This window comes from Pelobates fuscus, chromosome 4 (assembly GCF_036172605.1).
Source record: "Pelobates fuscus isolate aPelFus1 chromosome 4, aPelFus1.pri, whole genome shotgun sequence".
NCBI classification, from domain to species: domain Eukaryota; kingdom Metazoa; phylum Chordata; class Amphibia; order Anura; family Pelobatidae; genus Pelobates; species Pelobates fuscus.
In genome coordinates this window covers 378,966,567-378,986,489 of record NC_086320.1, presented here as the reverse complement: position 1 = coordinate 378,986,489, position 19,923 = coordinate 378,966,567, and the positions used below count along the sequence as shown (strand labels likewise).

The following is a 19,923-nucleotide window of genomic DNA, read 5'->3' as shown; positions in this document are numbered from 1 at the left end:
TGATATTGCTGTGCAGACCGTGTGCTCAGTGCAGTGCAGGCAGTGTGCTATGTGGTGTGCAGTGTTAAGCAGAGTGTGCTCTGTGTTGTGCAGACAGCGTGCTCTGTGCTGTGCTGACAGTGTGATATCGCTGTGCAGACCGTGTGCTCAGTGCAGTGCAGGCAGTGTGCTATGTGGTGTGCAGTGTTAAGCAGACTGTGCCCTGTGCTGTGCAGACTGTGTGCTCTGCTGACAGTGTGCTCTTTGCTGTGTTGTGCAGCAGTCAGGGCATTGAAGGGTGGGCTGCTGTATAAACATGTTTCTCAGTGTCTTAAAGTCACATGGCTGGCTGTGAGAAGCCAATGGGCTGCAGACCATGCTGGTTTTATACCTGCCCCCCAGTAGTAAGTCCCTCACATGCACTGAGCTCCAGTCAGAGTCCTCAGTCAGTCCTTCCCCCCTTGGAGAGAGACCCTTTTCATAAAATGAGCTGAAGGCTGCTATTGACTGGCCAAGTGAGCTGTGAAAGAGCATCTGACTGCCTAATGCAGAATCTCTCTCCCAAAACAGTATCCCCATCAGCCTGACATCACCCTCCAGGGCTCCTGCCTCTCAGCTCTGCCCCTGCCGGAACTGGAGGGACCTTCTGGGCATCACTGGACTTCCATCAATGGACCCACCCTGCAGGGAGAAGGTGCCCTGTAACTTGGAGTGAGTGAAGTGACTTTGGGGGCAGAGCACGTGAAGCTGACAAGCTCCCACCCTGTGTACTCCTTCCAGGGGTGGACTCTGACCTCAGAAGGTCCTGCTGTCTATGGGGGAGGCTGCATGTGCTCTTATACACAGATAGAGCTTCTGTAAGGGGTCAGCAGGGGCTGGCTGGACATGGTCATTTAACTCCAAAGACATTAACCCCATTCACAGAGATTAGTCCCTCAACAAACCTGGAGAACTAAGAGACCAGCTGTATCACCCAGACCAAAGATAACTGTATCCAGAAAGGAGAATTCTATGAACTGAGTCAACTACATCACTAAGACCATCCTCCACTTCCATACAGATCAGCTGTGTCTAGAGATATCTCCTGTATCTACAGAGACTATATATATATATCCAGAAAGATCTCCTGTATCTACAGGGACTATATATATCCAGCAAGATCTCCTGTATCTACAGCGACTAACTGTATCCAGAATTATCTCCTATATCTACAGAGACTATATATATCCAGAAAGATCTCCTGTATCTACAGAGACTACATATATCCAGCAAGATCTCCTGTATCTACAGAGACTATATATATCCAGCAAGATCTCCTATATCTACAGAGACTATATATATCCAGAAAGATCTCCTATATCTAAAGAGACTATATATATCCAGCAAGATCTCCTGTATCTACAGCGACTATCTGTATCCAGAATTATCTCCTATATCTACAGAGACTATATATATCCAGAAAGATCACTTAGATCCACAAACATTGCTTGTTCGAAGAAAGATTGATTGTATCCAGTAATATCCATCGTTTTTTGCCAGATGTGACTCAGTAACAGGGGAAGCCGTTGTGGGTCCCAACACAGAACTGGTTTGTCCCAGAGAGGTCCTTGTCCCAGTCAGGTCACTGTGTCCAGAGCTGAGTGTCCTCCAGAATAGGTCAGGGTCAGCCCTGAGCAGAGATTCCAGGAGTCTCAGTGAAGAATGGATCCAGGTTCCAAGTGCAAAGTTTGACTGCAATCCTGGACTGTTACAGTGATACTATCTCCTCCAGCAGGGAATACATGGGATGGAATGAACACATACAAATCTTATCCCATCTATCTGACACTTCCTGGGCAGGAGAGAGGGCAGCCCTCTGCTCACATATGGATGTGATGACTTCCTAGATGTACACAGACTAAACTCCCAGCTCCTTCCTCTGAGACTGACTCTCCATAATAACTGCTTTATTTGTATCTGTTGCAAAGCTTGGGGCCACCAGGAGATATGGCTTATACATCCTGGGACAAGGTGAGAAGGGCCAGCCAGCTGGACTCCCTGGCAATGAGCATTGTTGGCTAACTGGAAGGTCTGTACAGATTCTGCCTTTGCTCTCCCACCTTTGGATGCAGTGACCTTGGATATGGGATCATTTTTGGTGACTTCTAGTCTGTGTGTAATTCTCTGCTGCTCACTATTACATTCGGCTAATTCTCAGGTAAGTTGATGACAGCCCTGCTTGTGATGAGTTTGTTTGTTTATTCATTTAATGTCTGTCTTGATACATCTAGTGGATGGATACATTGTGTTTGTTTTTATTTTCTCTATAAACTCAGCTGCAGTTTATAAAGTTAACATGTTCAGCAAAGCCCTCGTGTTTATAAATGTGGTTTAGTTGATGTGTGCTCTCTAAACATCAGAGATCTAGGCTTTCCCCGTGTTATAGCAAGGCAAACGATGGATACATGGAATGAAACAGCCATACCTCCTTCTATAACCCCTGCCTGCCCTGCTATAAAACACCTCCAGGTTAATACATATGGAGGAACCCAACCCCTATTCATTTCAGCCAGCTAGTCGCTGAACCTTCCAGTGATGTGAGCTGGAGTCCATCACAGCTGGAGCACCATAGCTTGTATCAGTGATGGGCAGCACTGCACGCGATTAAATATATTTGGGCTGGCTGAGCATCATGAGAGTGTGGCTTAAATCTGCAGTGTCAAGGTGAAACATTCATGCTCTGACTAGCCCTGGCATTTTGAGGGTTAAATACACAACATGTCTGTGGCGCAAATGGACACTTTGCCCAGACCCTGGCTTCCTATGGAACAGCTTCAGAACCTGGATGTAATTACAATGTCATTGCAACTTACTGATGTTTCTATTTATTGTTTTGCAATTCTCTCTTAATAACGATTTTCCCTGCAGGAAATGGGCCTTAGCATGTCTGTAGTGGTATTTCTAAAGGAATTTAAATTACTAATAAAACTATATATATATTTAATTTTTAAAGCTCCAACCTATTCCACAGCGCTGTACAATCTGACAAGAGGTGACAAATGTAAGCATGTTAGGGGGGGTGTCATGGTCTCTGCTGCAGTCTGAGTCCTGGTCTCTGTTTTGACTATGACTGATGGCTGTGTTGACTATGACTGATGGCTGTGCTGCCCATGACTATGTGCTGTTATAGCTTACCTTACAGGAGATGATACCTTGTGATTTGTATCCAATACCCCACATATAGAAAACTCTGGGTACAGGTCCACATGCTGGGCGCCCTGTATAAACACAGCATGCTTCCTGTAAGGCTCTACATACAATATCTGCCTTACTGCTCACCTACATTATTATGGGAGAATGGCTTTATAATTCTCCTGATCTCCTTTCATTATTGGATGCTATTAATCAAATACACAGATATAGCAGACTGAGTCTGACCAGGTTTATTGGCAATTCTCACCTGGGCTGCAGTGATATCCTCCTATTATAAATCTGAGCAGCCAGACAGGCACTGTTTTACAGTAATATTTACTATTGGGGGTTACTGGGAACCTGTCAGGGAGAGGGGGGTCCTGCCTTGTACCAGGACAGAACACAGACTGATTACCCAGCCTCCCTGCAGCAATATGATAAGCCTGGTGATTGATATGACTTGGGAAGTGGTTTAATGATTAATGTGTGTTTTACATAAACTGTTCATTAATTAGTGGCTAGAATAGTGAAAGCATGAGATTGCCTGAATGTGCCTCTGTGCAGGGAACGTTAACCATTTCATTGCCAGGCTGGGGGAGGTAAATGAAGCAGTGAGGTCGCTTGCAGGGTTTTTCAGTAACGTGAGGATTGTTGGGGATTCCCAATGGATTTCTCACTTCTTCAAGAAAGCATATCAATTAAACAGTTAGCAGGTTTTTATCCCCCACCCCCCATGACTTCTCTCCTGCAACTGTCAAAAATTACCTACTAAGCCCTCAGCACAACCTACTTCACACCCCTACTTCGTACCCTTTGTGTCACTATACCCCACTCCCTCTAGAATGTAAGCTCATCGAACAGGGCCCTCCACCACTCTGTTCCTGTACGTCCAGTTGTCTGGTTACAATTACATGTCTGTTAGTCCACCCATTGTAAAGCGCTACGGAATCTGATGGTGCCATATAAATAATAAAATAATAATAATAATAATTTCAAAACAGTTGAGAATATTCCCAGGTCGGATATTCTGGATCTAAGTATGAAATTCACAATAAATTCACGATGAATTCCCGTCAAATCTCACTTTATTGAATAACTCCGAAAGTGAATTTCAAATTTAATTCCAAATTGTCAAACTGTGAGAAATGGTCCGAGTCAGTTTCACTTCCAGTTCCCGTGTGTTTGTCTTAAATTCGAAATTCACTTTCAATTCACTTGAAGTTCTCCACAACTGCCACGTTAGTGAATAAACCTGATTAATATAAATTAGAGCGAAATCGCTCGGGGTTTCCTTTAGTGTTTTTGTAAAATGTGTGAAATTACAGATGTCTTTTTTTATCATTCGAAAAACTGAAGCATTTAAAGCTGACACTGGACTGCCTCTTGAAAGCCGGGGGTCAATTCACTAATCAGGGAATTGGGGAGAATTAACAAGGCCGTAGTAACTGAGCCGGAAAAATAGCTGAATTGTAGAATTTTTTGCAGTTAATTTATTTTGAAGTGAAATGTGGATTTTGAGTGTTATTTCTCCAGTATTCTCATTTTAGTGGATAGCCTCCGGGTTTGGAGTGAATTTTTATAGCAAGAAATTATCTTTCCTCTTTGCCTTTTGTATCCATAACCCTTGTTAGCGTCACACAGTTTATAGTTTACAAACAGTCTATTACATTGCTAAACCCTGCAGTAACTGGATGAGACTCTCAATCACCAACCCCTGTAGTTAGTCGTTGAGTAAGCTTCCGGGAACGCCTCCTTGACCAAGTACATAAAGAAAGACAAATCACTTTCATTGCCCCCAATGAAAACTTGAATGCATTTAATTACACATTTTTCATTGAGGATATATCTAAAAACTACTTGCAAAAGATGCAGATCTCTTGTCTGCAGCTTTTACAAGCCCTCCCCCTCTAGCCCCGCCCAGACTTTCTGTGGCTGTCCAATCACAGACCTCCCATTGCAGCTCAATGAGAAGTCTTTGCAAGGCAGGTGCTCTGGGTTTATCTCCACTGAGCTAACCAAACCAGGAAGTAACAGAACTGGTTATCTGATTGACAGCCAGAGGGTGTAACTAGGTTAAATTCTTAAAGTTTCAATTTCTATTGAAATCTGCACTTTTTGTAAAATAAAAAACAGGACACACTCTTCACTTCAGCAGGCTAACATCTTTAGGGTCTGGAGTCTCCCTTTAACGGATTTTCCTCCTTTTCTTACTTAAAAAAGTGGCAATTTTTACAGAAATCAGCATTTTTTATAAAGCTCATAAATTGCTCTTTCTCAGTTGTCAGTCAGACAGAGCTCTTCTTCCTGATTACCTGTGCCCCGGGACATCGTGGGTGCGATGCTGTTATAGACATAGAGATAGATATAGATGTAAAATTCCACCCCAGCATTATAAATACATGTATTTATTTATTTACAACCTTTAAGTGTTCCTTTAGCCATCACCGTCACACCATCTGCACCATTTATGAAGATGTATCTTTCAGTTTGTCTGTTGGAATGACAACGTGATGCCTTGTTGGGGTTGACTGTTACCCTTTGAATTTCCCAGGCAGTTGGCAAATTAATTGAGTTTATTGTCCTATTGGTTTATGTGCTTTGTGTCAAATTCGGCTTTTCCTGTGCTGTTTTACCTCCAAGTTCTGATTAAGTATAATTGACAACATTTTTGTGAGTACACAGATTTATTACATTACATATTAATTAGATTTATCATATTATTTAATAAGTGTAAATTGCTTTTTTGGCTATCCCTGCTCACTCTGTGTGTGAGTCACCCTTGAACCTTTTTTTTTCACGATGTTGGAATAAAATGAGCCTACCCCGACTTTGGGACTAGCAGTGTGTTTGCGTTCAGTGTACAGTCTGTATGTTTTGAAAGATCACTTCCCTCCTAAAGTGAGTTCTTCATTTACAGTGAATTCATTTGGTAACAAAATTGCCGGACCAATTTCTTTTCACATACACATTTTTTTTTAATTAATTTATTGGCAGATTTTTCAATATGTCCATTTCTAGAAATTGCACTTTTTACTACTTTGGAACATTAGACAGTCCCAGACAAACATCTGTCTGTCTGTCTGTCTATCTATTTATTTATCTATCATGATGTAAATAATAACTGTGGAAACTTGTCAAGCGTGTGTGTGAATGCGGTGGTGTGTATAAGTCCAGGGTTCTGTTTGTGTAACATTTTGTGTGTCTGAATACAGGGGTGTATTTGTGTAGCGTGTCAGTGTTTGTCCAATACTGGAAGGTATAAATGTTGGACAGGAAAGGGGAGGGTCTGGCGAGGCCATTCCAGGGACACATTACTTGTCAATGGGGATACGGCAACAATTACAACAATATACACTGATTACTGCCCACTCCAGGCGTCAGTGTGACAGCCACTAGAGGCAATATAAACATTTCACCCAGAGAATCTGCCCCTTACCGATTCACCCAAAAACATTCTCATTCTCCCTTCAAGCCTACGAATCTGCCTATTCAGAGTACTTGCCCCTTAACCATAAGACCCTTAAAATCCCCCCATCTCCCCTAAATCCCCGAGAATCCCTGTTATTTTCCCTTATTTTATTTCTGCATTGACCTTCTGATTAAAACACATCTGTAAACAGGGAATCCCCTCTTCCCTTTACTGTGAGACACAGGGACCGACCCATCATCACTTTCAACAAAATCTGGTATAAACTCTCCGAAATGCATCATTCTCACCAGATGATTTATACATTGTAACCCAACCTGTTAGTAGTTGTATTTGCCAGGAATAAAATCTGTTTCATTTTAACCCTGATTAACTGTTAAAGGGACACTCCAGGGCGGAGCTTCGACCCAGCGCCGAGGGACATCAGTGCTTGGATCAGGTAAGTGAATAAAGGGTTTTTAACCCTTTATTTACCGGGCGTGAGGGAGGAGGGAGGCAGCTACAGTATCCCTTTAACATGTTGTTTGTTTATATATTATTATTATTATTTATAAAGCGCCAACAAACTCCACAGCGCTGTACAAGGAAATTAAGATTGCAGATATATTAATTGCTTGGAAAGCTTATGCCGGAGAGATTTGTCAGCTTTCCGAGTTCAGTGTTCAGTCTATAAAGATCTGTCAGGTTCAGATTATTTGTGATGGGCGGTATTCACCTGACACACTGACAGAGTATCATTTTATTCATGTTCTGTGTGAGGGTACTCCTTGCTGGTCCACGCAATGGGTGCAGTGTCCATCATGGTCTGGTGGGAGGTCAGAGTTCTAACGCATTGGCCCAATGCACCCACTGCAGGGGCTAATAGTCTGCTCCTTTACCGAGTATAGACCCTGTGCAGTGCTTCTGGCCTTTCACAGAGCTGACACCGGGTACTATACAGGTAGGTTACCTCACATAACATGCAGGTATGGGGATTGTTCATACAGATATAATACCACTTACTGCATGCAGGTAGGTTAATGGATCACACAGATATAATACCACTTACTGCATGCAGGTAGGTTAATGGGTTATACAGATATAATACCACTTACTGCATGCAGGTAGGTTAATGGATCACACAGGTGGAGTACTACTTACTGCATGCAGGTAGGTTAATGGGTTATACAGATATAATACCACTTACTGCATCCAGGTAGATTAATGGGTCACACAGGTATAATACCACTTACTGCATGCAGGTAGGTTAATGGGTCACACAGGTGTAATACCACTTACTGCATCCAGGTAGGTTAATGGGTCACACAGGTATAATACCACTTACTGCATGCAGGTAGGTTAACGGGTCACACAGGTATAATACCACTTACTGCATGCAGGTAGGTTAATGGGTCACACAGGTAGAATGCCACTTACAGCATACAGGTAGGTTAATAGACTATACAGGTGTAATTCCACTTACAACATGCAGGTAAGTTAATGGGTTATACAGGTAGAGTGCCACTTACAACATTCAGGTAGGTTAATGGGTTATACAGGTAAATTTCCACTTACAGCATGCAGGTAGGTTAATAAGTTATACAGGTAGAGTGCCACTTACAGCATGCAAGTAGGTTAATGAGTTATACAGGTAGAGTGTCACTTACAGCATGCAGGTAGGTTAATGAGTTATACAGGTAGAGTGTCACTTACAGCATGCAGGTAGGTTAATGGGATATTTAGGTAGAGTGCCACTTACAGCATACAGGTAGGTGTTTTAAACATGTGGATTCTTTATTGGAAGATCTCATTACTTAAACTAGTGGCATTGTGTGTTGGAGTCTTGCATTGTGTGTTGGAGTCTGACATTGTGTGTTGGAGTCTGGCAGTGTGTGTTGGAGTCTTGCATTGTGTGTTGGAGTCTTGCATTGTGTGTTGGAGTCTGACATTGTGTGTTGGAGTCTGGCAGTGTGTGTTGGAGTCTGGCAGTGTGTGTTGGAGTCTGGCAGTGTGTGTTGGAGTCTGGCAGTGTGTGTTGGAGTCTGACATTGTGTGTTGGAGTCTGGCAGTGAGTGTTGGAGTCTGACATTGTGTGTTGGAGTCTGACATTGTGTGTTGGAGTCTGACATTGTGTGTTGGAGTCTGACATTGTGTGTTGGAGTCTGGCAGTGTGTGTTGGAGTCTGGCAGTGTGTGTTGGAGTCTGGCAGTGTGTGTTGGAGTCTGACATTGTGTGTTGGAGTCTGACATTGTGTGTTGGAGTCTGACATTGTGTGTTGGAGTCTGACATTGTGTGTTGGAGTCTGACATTGTGTGTTGGAGTCTGACATTGTGTGTTGGAGTCTGGCAGTGTGTGTTGGAGTGAGTCTGGCAGTGTGTGTTGGAGTGAGTCTGACATTGTGTGTTGGAGTCTTGCATTGTGTGTTGGAGTCTGGCAGTGTGTGTTGGAGTCTGGCAGTGTGTGTTGGAGTCTGGCAGTGTGTGTTGGAGTCTGGCATTGTGTGTTGGAGTCTGACATTGTGTGTTGGAGTCTGACATTGTGTGTTGGAGTCTGGCAGTGTGTGTTGGAGTCTGGCATTGTGTGTTGGAGTGAGTGACATTGTGTGTTGGAGTCTGGCAGTGTGTGTTGGAGTCTGACATTGTGTGTTGGAGTCTGGCATTGTGTGTTGGAGTCTGACATTGTGTGTTGGAGTCTGACATTGTGTGTTGGAGTCTGGCAGTGTGTGTTGGAGTGAGTCTGGCAGTGTGTGTTGGAGTCTGGCATTGTGTGTTGGAGTGAGTGACATTGTGTGTTGGAGTCTGGCAGTGTGTGTTGGAGTCTGACATTGTGTGTTGGAGTCTGGCATTGTGTGTTGGAGTCTGACATTGTGTGTTGGAGTCTGACATTGTGTGTTGGAGTCTGGCAGTGTGTGTTGGAGTGAGTCTGGCAGTGTGTGTTGGAGTCTGGCATTGTGTGTTGGAGTGAGTGACATTGTGTGTTGGAGTCTGGCAGTGTGTGTTGGAGTCTGACATTGTGTGTTGGAGGCTGGCATTGTGTGTTGGAGTCTGACATTGTGTGTTGGAGTCTGGCAGTGTGTGTTGGAGTCTGACATTGTGTGTTGGAGTCTGACATTGTGTGTTGGAGTCTGGCAGTGTGTGTTGGAGTGAGTCTGGCAGTGTGTGTTGGAGTCTGGCAGTGTGTGTTGGAGTCTGGCAGTGTGTGTTGGAGTCTGGCAGTGTGTGTTGGAGTCTGGCAGTGTGTGTTGGAGTCTGACATTGTGTGTTGGAGTCTGACATTGTGTGTTGGAGTCTGACATTGTGTGTTGGAGTGAGTCTGGCAGTGTGTGTTGGAGTGAGTCTGGCAGTGTGTGTTGGAGTGAGTCTGGCAGTGTGTGTTGGAGTCTGGCATTGTGTGTTGGAGTGAGTGACATTGTGTGTTGGAGTCTGACATTGTGTGTTGGAGTCTGACATTGTGTGTTGGAGTGAGTGACATTGTGTGTTGGAGTCTGACATTGTGTGTTGGAGTCTGACATTGTGTGTTGGAGTCTGACATTGTGTGTTGGAGTCTGGCAGTGTGTGTTGGAGTCTGGCATTGAGTGTTGGAGTCTGGCAGTGTGTGTGTTGTCTTGGCAAAAAGCACAAACCTTCTCTCCATTTAGTCTTCATATTTTCCTGACATGATATCATTGTAGTTTTTTAATCTATAATTCATTGTTTACTTTTATCATGTGGGAGATTAGACTATTTAATATTTTATTCAATTTTTTACGTTAATATTCTTTCTCTTATTATACATAATTAGATTTCTGCTTTTTTTATGACATTTAAAGTGATGTGTAATGTTTGTGTGTTCCCCCAAACCTATTACCACTAATGTGTAAAACTGCCCTGTTTACCCCAAGAGTGTCACTTACAGCATGCAGGTAGGTTAATGAGTTATACAGGTAGAGTGTCACTTACAGCATGCAGGTAGGTTAATGGGATATTTAGGTAGAGTGCCACTTACAGCATACAGGTAGGTGTTTTAAACATGTGGATTCTTTATTGGAAGATCTCATTACTTAAACTAGTGGCATTGTGTGTTGGAGTCTTGCATTGTGTGTTGGAGTCTTGCATTGTGTGTTGGAGTCTGACATTGTGTGTTGGAGTCTGGCAGTGTGTGTTGGAGTCTTGCATTGTGTGTTGGAGTCTTGCATTGTGTGTTGGAGTCTGACATTGTGTGTTGGAGTCTGGCAGTGTGTGTTGGAGTCTGGCAGTGTGTGTTGGAGTCTGGCAGTGTGTGTTGGAGTCTGGCAGTGTGTGTTGGAGTCTGACATTGTGTGTTGGAGTCTGGCAGTGAGTGTTGGAGTCTGACATTGTGTGTTGGAGTCTGACATTGTGTGTTGGAGTCTGACATTGTGTGTTGGAGTCTGACATTGTGTGTTGGAGTCTGACATTGTGTGTTGGAGTCTGGCAGTGTGTGTTGGAGTGAGTCTGGCAGTGTGTGTTGGAGTGAGTCTGGCAGTGTGTGTTGGAGTGAGTCTGGCAGTGTGTGTTGGAGTCTGGCATTGTGTGTTGGAGTGAGTGACATTGTGTGTTGGAGTCTGACATTGTGTGTTGGAGTCTGACATTGTGTGTTGGAGTGAGTGACATTGTGTGTTGGAGTCTGACATTGTGTGTTGGAGTCTGACATTGTGTGTTGGAGTCTGACATTGTGTGTTGGAGTCTGACATTGTGTGTTGGAGTCTGGCAGTGTGTGTTGGAGTCTGGCATTGAGTGTTGGAGTCTGGCAGTGTGTGTGTTGTCTTGGCAAAAAGCACAAACCTTCTCTCCATTTAGTCTTCATATTTTCCTGACATGATATCATTGTAGTTTTTTAATCTATAATTCATTGTTTACTTTTATCATGTGGGAGATTAGACTATTTAATATTTTATTCCATTTTTTACGTTAATATTCTTTCTCTTATTATACATAATTAGATTTCTGCTTTTTTTATGACATTTAAAGTGATGTGTAATGTTTGTGTGTTCCCCCAAACCTATTACCACTAATGTGTAAAACTGCCCTGTTTACCCCAAATAAATCTGAATACATACCCAGCCAGCAGTCATCCCTCGAGCGTCAAATTTGTGTTTGAGTTTATTCCTTACAAAATGAAATGCAGGCGGCTTTGTACATTCTAACTAATGGTTCTGAAATATTCCGACACAGATTGTGTCATTGTGGCAACAGGCCACTAGAGGGCAGCATTAGCGATAGCCATTGATGTCCTAGATTAGCCTGCTTGTTACCTATTTCTGCTTGCCAGACCATGTGTGCAGTTATTATTATTATTATTATTATTATTATTATTATTGTTTTTATTATTTAGATAACGTTAGCAAATTCTGTAGCGCTGTACAATGGGATTTATTAACTGAACTGCAGGATCTAGCATCAGTGGGAATGTGGAAGAGAGAATGTAGTTTCAATGTGTTTTTGAATAATGCTTTCTATTTGTTTTGTCTATAGCTGAGTTGGAGAATCTCCACAAATTATATATTTTCCTAAATATTGATATTTGGATTGCAGTTCACAACGATTGGGACTATAGGGAATATTTCTATTAATAAATCATTAGGTTTAATGGAGAGATTATCCAGTTATATTTATAGTAACAATTGTACGTCAAACATTTACCACAATCAGGCGAGGTGCAGAGTGATGTATTTTAATATTCTTATCCTGGGGCTTTCTCCTATACCCCACCCTTACAGAGCCTTTTATTTTTGCTTTTTCTCGCAGAGCCTCGAGCTATGTTCTAGTGCTGCAGCGTTGTGTCTCTCTTTGACCCTTGAGCATCATTCTTCCCTTTACTGCCCTGTGTGCTGTGTCCTTCCCTGCAGAGCCTAGGCTGGCTCCTTCCCTCGTCATTGGTTTCCTTTCTGCCTCCTTCCCTGCAGAGCCTAGGCTGGCTCCTTCCCTCGTCATTGGTTTCCTTTCTGCCTCCTTCCCTGCAGAGCCTTGTGCTGGCTCCTTCCCTCGTCATTGGTTTCCTTTCTGCCTCCTTCCCTGCAGAGCCTAGGCTGGCTCCTTCCCTCGTCATTGGTTTCCTTTCTGCCTCCTTCCCTGCAGAGCCTAGGCTGGCTCCTTCCCTCGTCATTGGTTTCCTTTCTGCCTCCTTCCCTGCAGGGCCTTGTGCTGGCTCCTTCCCTCGTCATTGGTTTCCTTTCTGCCTCCTTCCCTGCAGAGCCTAGGCTGGCTCCTTCCCTCGTCATTGGTTTCCTTTCTGCCTCCTTCCCTGCAGAGCCTTGTGCTGGCTCCTTCCCTCATCATTGGTTTCCTTTCTGCCTCCTTCCCCGCAGAGCCTTGTGCTGGCTCCTTCCCTCGTCATTGGTTTCCTTTCTGCCTCCTTCCCTGCAGAGCCTAGGCTGGCTCCTTCCCTCGTCATTGGTTTCCTTTCTGCCTCCTTCCCTGCAGAGCCTAGGCTGGCTCCTTCCCTCGTCATTGGTTTCCTTTCTGCCTCCTTCCCCGCAGAGCCTTGTGCTGGCTCCTTCCCTCACCATTGGTTTCCTTTCTGCCTCCTTCCCCGCAGAGCCTTGTGCTGGCTCCTTCCCTCGTCATTGGTTTCCTTTCTGCCTCCTTCTCTGGCAGAGCCTTGTGCTGGCTCCTTCCCTCATCATTGGTTTCCTTTCTGCCTCCTTCCCTGCAGAGCCTAGGCTGGCTCCTTCCCTCATCATTGGTTTCCTTTCTGCCTCCTTCCCTGCAGAGCCTAGGCTGGCTCCTTCCCTCGTCATTGGTTTCCTTTCTGCCTCCTTCCCTGCAGAGCCTAGGCTGGCTCCTTCCCTCGTCATTGGTTTCCTTTCTGCCTCCTTCCCTGCAGAGCCTAGGCTGGCTCCTTCCCTCGTCATTGGTTTCCTTTCTGCCTCCTTCCCTGCAGAGCCTTGTGCTGGCTCCTTCCCTCGTCATTGGTTTCCTTTCTGCCTCCTTCCCTGCAGAGCCTAGGCTGGCTCCTTCCCTCGTCATTGGTTTCCTTTCTGCCTCCTTCCCTGCAGAGCCTAGGCTGGCTCCTTCCCTCGTCATTGGTTTCCTTTCTGCCTCCTTCCCTGCAGAGCCTTGTGCTGGCTCCTTCCCTCGTCATTGGTTTCCTTTCTGCCTCCTTCCCTGCAGAGCCTAGGCTGGCTCCTTCCCTCGTCATTGGTTTCCTTTCTGCCTCCTTCCTTGCAGAGCCTAGGCTGGCTCCTTCCCTCGTCATTGGTTTCCTTTCTGCCTCCTTCCCTGCAGGGCCTTGTGCTGGCTCCTTCCCTCGTCATTGGTTTCCTTTCTGCCTCCTTCCCTGCAGAGCCTAGGCTGGCTCCTTCCCTCGTCATTGGTTTCCTTTCTGCCTCCTTCCCTGCAGAGCCTAGGCTGGCTCCTTCCCTCGTCATTGGTTTCCTTTCTGCCTCCTTCCCTGCAGAGCCTTGTGCTGGCTCCTTCCCTCATCATTGGTTTCCTTTCTGCCTCCTTCCCCGCAGAGCCTAGACTGGCTCCTTCCCTCGTCATTGGTTTCCTTTCTGCCTCCTTCCCTGCAGAGCCTAGGCTGGCTCCTTCCCTCGTCATTGGTTTCCTTTCTGCCTCCTTCCCCGCAGAGCCTTGTGCTGGCTCCTTCCCTCACCATTGGTTTCCTTTCTGCCTCCTTCCCCGCAGAGCCTTGTGCTGGCTCCTTCCCTCGTCATTGGTTTCCTTTCTGCCTCCTTCTCTGGCAGAGCCTTGTGCTGGCTCCTTCCCTCATCATTGGTTTCCTTTCTGCCCCCTTCTCTGCAGAGCCTTGTGCTGGCTCCTTCCCTCATCATTGGTTTCCTTTCTGCCTCCTTCCCTGCAGAGCCTTGTGCTGGCTCCTTCCCTCGTCATTGGTTTCCTTTCTGCCTCCTTCTCTGGCAGAGCCTAGGCTGGCTCCTTCCCTCATCATTGGTTTCCTTTCTGCCTCCTTCCCTGCAGGGCCTTGTGCTGGCTCCTTCCCTCGTCATTGGTTTCCTTTCTGCCTCCTTCCCTGCAGAGCCTAGGCTGGCTCCTTCCCTCGTCATTGGTTTCCTTTCTGCCTCCTTCCCTGCAGAGCCTAGGCTGGCTCCTTCCCTCATCATTGGTTTCCTTTCTGCCTCCTTCCCCGCAGAGCCTTGTGCTGGCTCCTTCCCTCGTCATTGGTTTCCTTTCTGCCTCCTTCCCTGCAGAGCCTAGGCTGGCTCCTTCCCTCGTCATTGGTTTCCTTTCTGCCTCCTTCCCTGCAGAGCCTAGGCTGGCTCCTTCCCTCATCATTGCTTTCCTTTCTGCCTCCTTCCCTGCAGAGCCTTGTGCTGGCTCCTTCCCTCATCATTGGTTTCCTTTCTGCCTCCTTCCCTGCAGAGCCTAGGCTGGCTCCTTCCATCATCATTGCTTTCCTTTCTGCCTCCTTCCCTGCAGAGCCTTGTGCTGGCTCCTTCCCTCGTCATTGGTTTCCTTTCTGCCTCCTTCCCTGCAGAGCCTAGGCTGGCTCCTTCCCTCGTCATTGGTTTCCTTTCTGCCTCCTTCCCTGCAGAGCCTAGGCTGGCTCCTTCCCTCATCATTGGTTTCCTTTCTGCCTCCTTCCCTGCAGAGCCTTGTGCTGGCTCCTTGCCTCATCATTGGTTTCCTTTCTGCCTCCTTCCCTGCAGAGCCTAGGCTGGCTCCTTCCCTCGTCATTGGTTTCCTTTCTGCCTCCTTCCCTGCAGAGCCTAGGCTGGCTCCTTCCCTCATCATTGGTTTCCTTTCTGCCTCCTTCCCTGCAGAGCCTTGTGCTGGCTCCTTCCCTCGTCATTGGTTTCCTTTCAGCCTCCTTCTATGCCAGATTCTTGGTTGGCTTGAAGGGGCATTTGCCCCTGAACCATTTAGCATACAAAGGTTGTGGGCTGCAGCATCCTATCAGCATAGTTTTTTAATAAAAGCAGCTAGCCTAGAAGAGTGTTGGAATGCCCAAAGCAGCAAGCAGGAACTGTGCACAAGCTTTATTACCAGCCTGTGCATGCGCTGTGTGTGTTAGTGCATGGGTTTCTGGTCTCCAAACCTAGACTTGTCTGCTGGGATATTTCCCTGGGGATTGGCACATTATGATGTATATGTTTGATGTATTCTTTATTAACTTTGATGACTTGAAATCTCTGTGTTAGATGAGGACCTCCTCTTTCTCTAATTAGCGACCCATGTACTATCACCACGCCGGCCGGTTACCAGTGAAATCATTGCGAGACTTGAGTCTAGAGTAACCCTAGAGCAAAGTGTGAATAGTGGTGCTGTCTCCATAGAAACCAATAGAATGTTACACTTTAGCGTTCTGCTCCAGAATTGTTTATTATAGTGACGCTCAATATGAGCAAAGCAGCTCACTGAGCACTGATAAACATCACCCCTAATTCAGTACTGCGGATAGATCCTTTGTGCTACTCCTCTGGCGATGAAGGGGTTAAAGATGTTTGTCTCTGTGTTGTTAAAACATTGCAGAGACTGAACGATACATTTACTTTTTCCAGATAGATGTTCTTTTTTTCTGGAAGTATCCTTTACACATTTTCCAGTTCTCGCTTCATTGATTGTATTGTTGCGTAGGGTGTCATTTCGGATTAATCCCCGTGTGGACCTGTGATCCATTCGGGAAGGGCCTGAGGTTTAGTCCAATTTCTGTTTAACGACTGGAAGTACTGTTTGTGTCCATTAATATCGAATGTCAGCTTTTGTTACACCGCCTGAGCGCTCATGTGACACATCTCATCATTTTCCATTTCAAATCCCTGGTTTCCAAATCCCTTTTTATGTTGTTAGAAGCATTTATCTTATTTTAGAGCTTCAATTCTCAAACCAGCATCAAAAAGGACAACTGCAATCCCAAAACATTTATCGTAAATCTCATTCAGTCTACAAGCCGTGAAAATAAAACAGGCGCAATGGAGGAGCACAAGAGAAATCCAATGCTATTTAGGGAGAACAGTACAGAGCTCTTTTCAAAAATAGAACATCAGCGTTTTCTTGTGTCATAGAAAAAGCCATTTGTATAAAACCATCTCGTAAAATAAGAACAATCCTCGGTTATATTCCCAGACCTGGCGATTTTCGTAGCTGATTATTGTCCTTGTTAATTTTAACAATTTCAAGTTACATGAAGAAACCTGTAAGTGTCTATTTACTAAACTTGGCATTGGGTGACAAAATGAGAAGGGAATTTTAAATTCTAGACTAAGGGAACCAACCTGGCAACATTCTCCAATTCACCTATTTTTACATAAGATTTGGAATTCATTTTTAAATTCGATTTAAAAAAAAAAAAAAAAATGTAACCACCAATTAGTTTAAATTCCCCCAAATTGGACAAATAGCTCAGGAATTCATACCCAAGCGTCAAGTATGTCATAAAAGAATTGCCCCACAGACCACAAAACAACAGAAACACAAGTTTAAAAAAAAAAAAAGAAAACTGTAAATTTATTTTATTTATTTTATTTATAAAATATTTTACCAGGAAAGATACATTGAGATTTCTCTCGTTTTCAAGTATGTCCTGGGTCCACAAATCATTGCATTGTTACAGTTAGTGTACAATAAAATACAAAATATACAATATATACAACATTTAACATAAAACAGGTAGGAAATATATAATCTACCATGACAGGTGCATTCTGTTTTGAGGTATGTAGAGAGGGATCTCTTAAAGGACTTTAAGCTTAGGGAAGATTTTAATTTGTGCGGGAGGTCGTTCCACAAATGTGGCGCTCTGTAGGAGAAGGAGGATTGGGCTGCTTTCTTTTTATATTGAGGTAGACTAAGTAAAGTGTTGGTACTGGATCGGCGGTTATAGGAAGTGGGAACAGCCGGGGAAAGCATTGTGTTCAGGTAGGGTGGGAGTTTTCCAGAAAAGCTCTTAAACACAAGGCTGGAAAGATGAAGGGTGCGTCTGGATTCCAGCGACAGCCAGTTTAGTTCTTTTAGCATGTCACAATGGTGGGTCCTGTAATTACATTGTAGCACAAATCGGCAGAACGAGTTATACAATGTGTTGAGTTTATTAATGTGGGATTGCGATGCAGATGCATATACTACATCCCCATAATCAATGATTGGCATCAGCATTTGCTGCACAATCTTTTCCTTTACTGAAGGGCTTAGGCAGGATTTGTTTCTGTACAGGACACCTAGTTTTGGATAAAGTTTAGATGCAATCTTTTCTATGTGCAGGCCAAAAGATAGATTGGGGTCTAACATCATACCCAAGTATTTGAAAGAGTGGACTGCGGTCAGTGTGCCATTTGAAATTGTTTTGATGGATAGGTGAGAATTGTGTAATTTGTGTAATTTAGGTACTGTTCCAAAGATCATTGTGACAGTTTTGTCAGTGTTCAGGAACAGTTTGTTTTTTGCGATCCACTTTTCTACCTCTGTAAACTGGTCTTGGAGCACAGCCTCAAGCTGCGGTAGATCGGAACTGCTCGCATAGATTACTGTGTCATCTGCGTACATGTGTACATTTGAGGATTTGCAGACATTAGGCAGATCATTTATAAATAATGAAAATAGTAGGGGGCCGAGAATGGAACCTTGGGGAACACCACATGTGACTGGGAGAGGGAGGGAGTCGCTGTTAGAAATGGGCACATATTGCGAGCGTTCCGATACATACGATCGAAACCAGTTTAGCGAATGATCACCCATACCTGAGTTTTTGAGTTTGTGCAGTAGAATGTCGTGGTCTACTGTGTCAAAGGCCTTAGCAAAATCAAGGAAAATAGCTCCAGTTAGGTCTCCTTGTTCCATGCCAGTTTGGATGTCATTGCAGACTTTTAATAGGGCAGTTGTAGTGGAGTGATTCTGGCGAAAGCCCGATTGATCAGGGGTCAGATAGTTTGATTGTTGGTAATACTCACATAGTTGCGTATGGACAAATTTTTCTAAGATTTTTGACAATACTGGGAGCAATGATATTGGGCGATAGTTAGAAACCAAGGTAGTGTCACCACTTTTATGGATAGGCACTACTCTCGCAGTCTTCCAAAGTTTGGGTAAGTATCCAGACACCAAGGATTCATTAATTAGGGTTGCGACGGGTTTAGCAATTGCCGGTGCACTGAGCTTCAACAGCATTGCTGGGATTTGGTCAGGTCCAGACTGGTTTTTTCATTTTTAGATTATTAAGATGTTTTTCAATGACACTAACAGGTACAGGTCTAAAAGTGAACTTGTCTATATTGGGCGTTTGCAAATTTAGTGAGACCTGATCCACATTTGTAGTTTCAGGATGTGTATCATTTATTAGCTTGGCAATCAGGGCAGTAGAGCATATGACAAAATAATTGTTAAAGGCATTTGCTACATCTAAGGGAAGTTGCAGGGTTTGGTTATCCACTTTGACAGTGGAGGGTTGGGAGTGGATTGGGGGAGTTTGTAGTTTATTTATGACTTTCCAAAAGTTTCTAGGGTTTGAGATGTTATTGTTCAGATTGTCATAGAAATATTGGGCCTTGGCCAATTTTGTTTGTTTTGTGCATATATTTCGCCATTGTCTATATGCACAGTGATCATTCATAGAGCCAGTACGCTTAAACTTTGACCACAAAGAATCCCAAAACTGGTACATTTGGATGAGGTCAGCTGTGATCCAGTTCATATGTGCTCCTTTTACCCTGACCTTACGCAGCGGGGCATGCAAATTCCAAATTTGTAGGAGTTGGGGGCGGGGCCGGGCCGCCGGGCCGACTGGACGCCATCTAGATGGGCTCCAGCGGCAAAAAGCATTAAACATGGCCCTAAACCGCTCAAAAAAAGCTAAATATGCTGCATTTGAGGGGGGAAAGCTCTGACACCCGCCTGGTATTTGCACGAAGCCGATCGAGTGGCAAATGGGCGGAGAAGACTGGATCTGGCCTACACGCGGCCTTGGAGCATCGGCCGCCATTACAAGCAGCACGGAGCCGTGAAATAACGTAACACAGAACCAACCCGCCGCAACATAAACATTCCTGGCATGGAGAGACCCTTGGCCCGGGGCACGGCCCCGTTTCCCCCCCCCCCGGCCGGCGGGGGTAATCCCGGCCACGCGGGGACCGCAGACGCCGAGGAGGGAGACCCTGACCGGTGCCTGCGATGCAGCCCAGCAATGGCAGAGGCTAATTATGTGGGACCCGCCAGCAGTCTGACGCGAGAAACGGCTAACCCATGCGTGGGGGGGACACCCTGCGCCCACCCTTTGACCCGTGGAGATCGGTGCTGCGGGCGGTCTGTCCGGATGGCCTAGGAGCCAACAACAGGGCCGCTCGACCTCCGGATGAGGTGGGCACCCGGAGGAACTTGTCCCCACCGCTGTGAGCCCGACGGGGCTGGGAGGAACGCGCCCCCGGTGGACCGGTGGCCGCGGGGCCGTGCAGCTCTGGCCCAGTAGCAGCGGCCGGCGAT

The 19,923-nt window shown here is 45.2% G+C and overlaps 1 protein-coding gene across 1 annotated transcript in view; it reads left to right on the top strand.

The window, feature by feature from the left end:
- The first annotated feature begins 1,350 nt into the window (after positions 1-1,350).
- Positions 1,351-19,923, top strand: part of PTH1R (parathyroid hormone 1 receptor) — a 313,629-nt gene continuing 295,056 nt past the window's right edge. Inside the window, exon 1 of the mRNA XM_063452826.1 lies at positions 1,351-2,176. Within this exon, the coding sequence (XP_063308896.1) occupies positions 2,102-2,176 (75 nt within the window). The 5' untranslated portion in view covers positions 1,351-2,101. The remainder of the gene's footprint in view (positions 2,177-19,923) is intronic.